Source organism: Portunus trituberculatus, chromosome 26 (genome assembly GCF_017591435.1).
Source record: "Portunus trituberculatus isolate SZX2019 chromosome 26, ASM1759143v1, whole genome shotgun sequence".
Taxonomy (NCBI): Eukaryota; Metazoa; Arthropoda; class Malacostraca; order Decapoda; family Portunidae; genus Portunus; species Portunus trituberculatus.
The window spans coordinates 2,576,392-2,583,993 of NC_059280.1; the positions used below are offsets into that span (position 1 = coordinate 2,576,392).

The 7,602-nt window shown below is 44.9% G+C and overlaps 1 protein-coding gene across 1 annotated transcript; it reads right to left on the reverse strand.

Moving 5' to 3' along the window:
* Positions 1-886: 886 nt before the first annotated feature.
* LOC123509263 lies at positions 887-1,849 on the reverse strand. Its single transcript, XM_045263462.1, has one exon. The coding sequence runs from the start codon at positions 1,847-1,849 to the stop codon at positions 887-889; it is 963 nt and encodes a 320-aa protein (XP_045119397.1).
* Between the last annotated feature and the right edge of the window lie 5,753 nt (positions 1,850-7,602).

Consider the following 7,602-nt stretch of genomic DNA (forward strand, 5'->3'; position numbering starts at 1 on the left):
TTGTCAACATAAAACTGTGACGCTAGTTTTTCCCTTAAGGGACTACTAGAATTCCTGAGATGAAAGTCGATTGTAGCCTGTAATAAAAATGGCGAACTGGTGGCTCCAAACAAGACTGATTTAAATTTGTAAGTCTTGAGTGGGCTTTCCTCTAAAAAAGGATCTACTGGCCACATAAATCTAGTAAAATCCCGGTCCTCTTCTCTAAGACCAATCCTTAAAAATGCTTTAGAAATGTCAGCTGTAAAAGCGTACTTATTTGTCCTGAAGTTCAGTAAGACATCACCCAACTTCTTGGTAAGAGAAGGTCCAGTCATCAGACAATCGTTCAAGGAAGGTTCACTTAGACTCGATTTTGAGCTACAATTGTATACTACTCGAAGTGGTGTAGTTACAGACTCTTTATATACCGCATGATGTGGTATGTAATGTACAGGTTTGCTGGAGTTTATCATTGGTGCCTCTTCAATAAAGCTCTGGTTTAACTGTTCTGTAATGATACCGTGGTAGGCATCTAACTGCCCCTTCCTTTTTAATTCCTTCATTAGGGAATTGAACTGTCCGCGAGCTTTGCTGTAGTTGCTTGGTAATACAGGCTGGTTGACTTTCCATGGTAACTTGACCCAGTATTGCCCATCCTTATACTGGACTGTGTCTAAGTATTCTTTATATGAAATCTGATCATCAGGTGCAGGTTGATTCGGATCTATCCCTATCACATCCAGATCCCATAACTTGTGTAATGGCATCGAATCTATCTGGGAGTCATGTTCCACCAAAGGATCCAAAGTCTCTGTGATTTTCATGACAATTACTGCTTCCTGTATGTTTGCATTGACAGCCATTGCTTTATCTCCAAAAAAAATATTAGGAATTTTCCCAGTGACTATGTATATCCCGCAGGGGAACTGAGTAGGTGTATACCATCCACTACAGCTGTAGTCGTTGAAATGAAATCGTAGTAGTGATCAGCACCTATGAGTATATCAATGTGGCCCACTTTGTCATCATTCACCTCCGTATCAGCCATATTCATACCTTTACTTGTTAAGTGATCAATGACGTTGCTCAGTCCTACAGTTACAATAGTATCAGGCAATGTATCAACTACTACTGCAGTGACTCTTTTCTTACGATTCCCCATTTGTAATACAGGCTTTACTATATCATATTTTTGACTCTGTGCCTGTCCTGTAAATCCTGTCAAGGTCATCCTTTCTCTTGCTTTAACAGATATGCACTTTCTTTGTACAAAGTTTCTTGCAATAAAAGTTCTTTGGGAACCAGAGTCAAAGAATATTCTAATATATTCACTATCACTCTCTAACCTAGCCTTGGCTGTGGCTAGAGCTATACTAGTAGGCCTGATTGTGGCTGCTCCTGTAGTGACATCACTATGACCAGCACTGCTCACTGGTACACTGTCATTACCAGGATTCTGCTGTTTTGCACTTTGTACCTTATCATTTTTAGATTCGGGGTATGAAACACATTGTTGTTTGTCATAACTTTTACATAGGGTTGTATGATGTGGTCCCTTTTGACACCTTCTACATGTCTGCAGGTTGACTGTACAAGATCTGGTTAGATGCTTGCCCATGCACCGGACACATTGTTTCAATTCAAGTAATCTTTGAATCCTGTCATGGCCAGTTTTATACTGAGTACACTGAGAAGCTTTATGAGCTTGACCACAAAACCTGCAACCGTTGGGTTGATAAGATTTGCAGAGTTTATTTTGTTCCGTACTTTCAGTACTATAGTATGTACCCAAAGGCTTTTCTTTGTGGCGTTCATGAGGCTCTGGTTTTACAGTTGTAGTGGGTTTATGTTTGGATTCTATTTCCATATGGGACACCAAGTCCCTTAAACCTTCATTAAGTTGATCCAAATCAAAAAGTTCTGTTCATACTTTAAGTACAGTTGTCTTACCGTAATTGGCGACAGTTTATGTTGAAATATGGAGGCAATTGCCCATTCACTGTCAGTAAAATCATGTTTGTTTTTTAGGCTTCTTGTAAGATTGAGCATGTTCACACGAAAAGCTTCCAAGTCACTTTTCCTATGCTTAGGTTCTTCTGCATTTATAATCTTCTGCAAAAAACAATGTTTTATTTTTTCTTCATCGCCATAAGTTTCCTTTAACGTATTCAAGGCACACTGATAAAATAATTGGCTGAAATTGATGTATACCCCTTAATTAAGTCCAGGGCTCTTCCCTTAAGTTGAGTCTTTAAATATTGTAATTTAGTTACGGGTTCTAAGTTTGTTCTACTTCCAATTTGTGCCTCAAACTGGTCAATAAAGGATTCATATTCAACAAGGTTCCCTGAAAAAGTCGGTAGTTGAATACAAGGCAATTTAGGTCTCGCAGACGCAGCTGGAGTTTGTACTACTGTATCACCAGTGCTGGAAGTCGTAGGAACATTAACTAATGATCGTAACTTAGATATAATCAGTTGATAGTTGGTTTGTAACTCATAATATTCAGTTTGAAGTGAATCAATCTCTTCCTCAGAACTTGCTGACTCAAGTAATAATAACTCAACTTGGTTATAGGCTTCATCATAGCTGTCCCATCGTTTCTGTAACGATGTAATGGCATCCTTAACTTCCTCAGTATCAACTGGGGTTTGTCTCATCAAAGTCTCACAGTTATTCGTGGCTCGTGTTACATGTCCTTTGTAGGCTCTCAATGATCGCTTTGCCTTGTCTGCCATTTTCATCTATCGTTGGGAGTCCACAAAGCGCTTGATTGTATTTCTAAATTTCCTTTCTAAATGAGCCTGTGATTCTCTGTCAAAATGTATACCGTCAACTGTTCCATTTTGAAAAGGCTTGGCAGTGACGCTCAAGAACTGAACGTATGATTTCGTTTTCAAACGATTATTGATGCTATTAGCAACTCGGTTGTATTGATCAGTGTCTGTGTTGAATCGGTTACCAGGAACTGGGTTCCTATGTTCGAGCAATACGAAACAGATATGAGAGTTACAGTAGTGGCGTATTTGCTCAATTATGCCACAAATATCATTAGTAATTAGTGCTGCCTCCAATGAACAATATTGTCAAGTCATGTTTAAAGTTCAAAACCTCAGCAATTGAATTAGTTATAAAGGAGGACGCTTTAGCACCTGGAGATCTAAATATATGTATCTTGCCACCTTCAACAGGTTGTAAAAACCGAGGTGTTAAACTATGACCAACAACCGCTACCGATAATTGGTCAGTCATGAATGAAAACAGAGGTAACTAGCAGTGATTATGACGTAATTATCCGGTTCGAAGGACCACCTTGTGGGGAATCTTATTATGACTGCCCAAGTCACCCTTCTAACAAAATTCCTCCACAACAAGTAATTATTTTGGCAAGAAATCAGGTTCAAAAGTATAGGATAATTATGTCAATCACTTACCAGTCACTCACTGTATGTACCTCGGTACCTCGACTGCGAATAAAGTAACACTAAGAATACTTCCCTGTGGGACGCCAACATTTAGAGCAGTAGCCTCGGAGAGAAAACTCCCCACTCGAACCCGTAAAAGACGCCTGGATAAAAACTGCTGAATAGAAATAGGAATGTGGCCACGAAGGCTAAAATTAAACTAGGACTGTAAAATGCCATGACACCAAGCCGTGTCGCAAGCCTTCTCCATGTCAAAAAAGACTGTTACTTGATGGTGGTGATTAGCGAAGGCCTCAAAAATAGAAGACTCTAAGGATAAAAGAGCATCAGTAGTAGACCTCATTTTTCGGAAACCATACTGTACCGATGACAAGTAGTTCCCCCTCTCCAAGTACCACATAAGCCTTACATTACCATCTTTTCCAACACTTTACAGATACAGGATATCAGAGATATAGGAGGTGATCTTTCCCAGGCTTCGGAAATGGGAGAACCACTGCGACACCCCAAGAGGATGAAAAATCACCGGTATGCCAAATCATATTATAGAGATTTAATAAAAAAGTAAAAGCACGGTCAGACATGTGACGCAAAAAGGCATAAGGAATGTCGTCTGGACCAGGAGAAGAGTCATGACACTGACACAAAGCAGCTCCGCAACTCGGAAGCAGAGAAAGGGACATTATAAGACTCCCCTCCAGCGGAAGAAAAGTTTATGCCAAGATATTCCATTCTCTGGCGGTGATGTGCGCCGAGGCAGCAAGATGTCTCCGGGAAACACTGGCAAAGTGCTCCGCGAAGAGGTCGGCAACCGTCCTAGGGTCTGCCACCGTCCGCCCAGCAGACAACAAAACTGGTGGGGAAGGAGCAGAATACTTCCCAGCAATTCGGCGGACTTTGTTGAAGACATCCATAAGAGGGTTGCGGGCGTTAATGGAAGAGACATAGGCTTTCCAAGAGTAGTGACACTGGGACAAAGCAGTCCGCAACTCGGAGGCAGAGAAGGGGACATTATAGGACCCCTCCAGCGGAAGAAAAATTTATGCCGAGAGATTCCATTCTCTGGCGGTGACATGCGCCCGGGGCTGCAGGATCCTTCCGGGAAACACTGGCAAAGTGCTCCGCGAAGAGGTCGGCGACAGTCTTAGGGTCTGCCACCGTTCGCCCAGCAGACAACAAAACTGGTGGGGGAGGAGCAGAATACTTTCCAGCAATTCGGCGGACTTTGTTAAAGACATCCGTAAGAGGGGTGCGAGCATTTAATGGAAGATACATAAGCTTTCCAAGAGGCTCTTTGTGCCTCTTTCAAAACGCGGCGGGCCCGAGCTCGGCAGCGTCGTAAAGCTTCTAGGCAGTGCGGGTCCCCACGATGTCGCCGGAGATGAGATAAAGCTGCCCGTTTCTCTTTCACAGCGTTAGTGCACGCTGCGTTCCACCAAGGAACGGGACGCTTAGTAAAGCGACCGGACGTCCTAGGGATTGTCTGAAGCGCTCCTGAATGTAAAAAATCGGTAAAATAATTAACAGCCTCAATACAAGTAGAAAAGTCAGCCAGCGGACGGATAAAAGAGCTAAGGTCTGTGAATCGAGGCCAATCTGCCTTGTCTAAAACCCAGCATGAGGGCCGGAAATGTGGCTCAGAGTTCACAGATTCTAATAAAATCGGAAAGTGATCACTACCGTGTAAAACCGGTAGGACCCGCCAATTAAAATCAAGGAAAGAATTATATATACACAGAGAAAGATCGATAGCTGTAAAAGTCCCAGTAGGACTGTGGAAATGTGTAACATCCCCAGAATTTAAAACCTCATCCTCAATAAAAGAACCGATTAAAACCACACGAGGATTACTAGTACCTTCATCCCACGATGGGTGACGGCCGTTAAAATATCCCAACAAGAGGAAAGGCGGAGTCAGCTGACGCACCAGACCGTCAAGCTCACCCTGGAGATAGGAACCCGAGGAGGGAGATATAAACTGCAAATAGTGTAGGATCGTCCCATAAAAACATTAACAGCAACCACCTGAAGGGGAGAGTTGAGTTGCAAGGGACAACAGGTATGTCTTGACGGACTAGGATAGCTGTGCCACCGTGGTGGCCGTTTTCGGGGAAAGGAGTGCTAAAAAAGTCACGATAGCCAGTAGGACTAGAATAAGTACTATCACCTAGCATAGTCTCTTGTAGAGCTACACAGGCTGGAGAGAACTCCGACAATAAAGCTCGGAGTTCCCTTCACGAGGCGCGAAGTCCTCTACAGTTCCACTGTAGAAGCTTGAAGATGACTATTTAGGTGCAGTGGACAGGCGAACCTTTTGAAGGGGCTGCCCATGACTCACCTGACTAGAAATAATTAACTGACGAGAAGACACCGGCCTTTCGGCCTACCGGTGAGTGATGCGAACTCCTACCGGTCATCGGAGGACGAGGGTCAGGCTAGATTGCACTTTTTGACACAGCGGGTCCACGAGGGACGGCTGTGACAATATCATCGGACGTCTCCATGCTAAGACCGCCCGATCTGAGACGGAGGACGTCACAGAAGGCTGGGCAGAAACAACTGGAGCTACCATTGCAGAACGGTCCCTGGAGGACTCACGATCATGTACACCAGGAGAAACCTTAGATTGTTTAGGCTGAGCTAAATCTATCGACTCCGCAGAGCCGCGGTGCCGTTTTGTCAGGCCCTTCAAAGGCTTAGGCGATACAGGGGGCAAATGGACATCCACTACATGGGTGAATTTCGTCATATCCGGATTATTTCCCTCACTTCTTACAGATGACTCAACTGAGTCGTCAGACAAAACGGCAAACCTATTAGCCAGATGAACAGGACCACCCCCCCCAACAGAGCGAGAGGTAGCAGAAGGAGTTGTCTTTGGACCGGCAGACTAAGCTGAGGAGCGTGCGGCCAATGAAGCATAGGATGTCGCACCAGTACTGGCCTTCTGGCGGTACAGGAGTTCACGGCGTGCGCTACCAAGGCTGATGAACTGAGTGTTAGCAAGCTGTAGAATGTCCTGCTCCAGGCGATACCTGAGGTATTGCCTGGAACGTACCTGGTGAGCATCACAGCAATGGAAACAATAAGCTGCAGCATTGCAATGCTCCTCAGAATGTGAGTCTAGTGCTGAGCAATTACCGCATCAAGAAGCTTCCTTGCAGGAGCTTTTGCCATGGCCGTAGCCGTAGCACGAGAAACATTGAAGAGGACGAGAAATAAAACGCCTCATCCTAAGATTAATAGGTCCGATATTAACACGGTCAGGGAGGGTGGAACCAAAAAAGGTGAGAAGGACCATGTTGGAGGAGTTCCTCATCTTTGTCACCTTTTGGACTGAGCTAGGACACATTGTTAGTATTTCCTCCTCTGAAAACTCATAAAGATCTTGACTATAAACCCCAGATGGGAACCACCTTGTCATGGTGGGGGGGCTTGCGTGCCCCTGTGACCTGGTGAGCTAGGCTAGACGGGGCTTAGGCCCCTGCTCAGATCTTCCGAGGGGGAGAGGGCTATCCATGCTAGTAAGGTCACCAATGAGGGGCCAGACTAAATGGTTCCTACGTAAACTGCCAGTGGACCAGCAGAGCCACCCGCTAGAGGGATCGCCCAAGAGGGATCGACCTGTGTTTGATGGTTGGGTGTCCAGGCTGGGATGCTTTGTGAAGGGGGTCTCAGCTCTGTCGTGGACAAACATTCGTATCATGTGGGGCTTTTTTCTTAAACGACTGGTCCGCTTGGGGACGAGGTACCCCGTCCACGGCAGCCAGCGCTCACTCCCATTGTAGTCCCATTAGGTAGGTTCTCTCCAGCCTGTGTTGCTCTACAAGATACTATGCTTGGTGATAGTTCTTATTCTAGTCTTGGCTATCGTGCCTTTTTTAGCACTCCTTTCCCTGAACAGAGCCACCACGGTGGCACAACTATCCTAGTCCATCAGGATATACCTGTTGTCCCCTTGCAACTTAACTCTCCCCTTCAGGTGGTTGCTGTCAAAGTCTTTCTGGGACGATCCTGCACTTTTTGCAGTCTATATCTCCCTCCTCGGGTTCCTGTCTCCAGGGGTGAACTTAATGTGCTCGTGCGTGAGCTGACTCCGCCTTTCCTCTTGTTGGAAGATTTTAACGCCCGTCACCCATTGTGGGATGAAGGTGCTAGCAATCCTCGTGGGGTTTTAATCGGTTCTTTATTTGAG

Excerpts from the sequence above, each read along its gene's own strand:
- LOC123509263 (XM_045263462.1), bottom strand. The coding sequence starts at position 1,849 with ATGGAAATAGAATCCAAACATAAACCCACTACAACTGTAAAACCAGAG.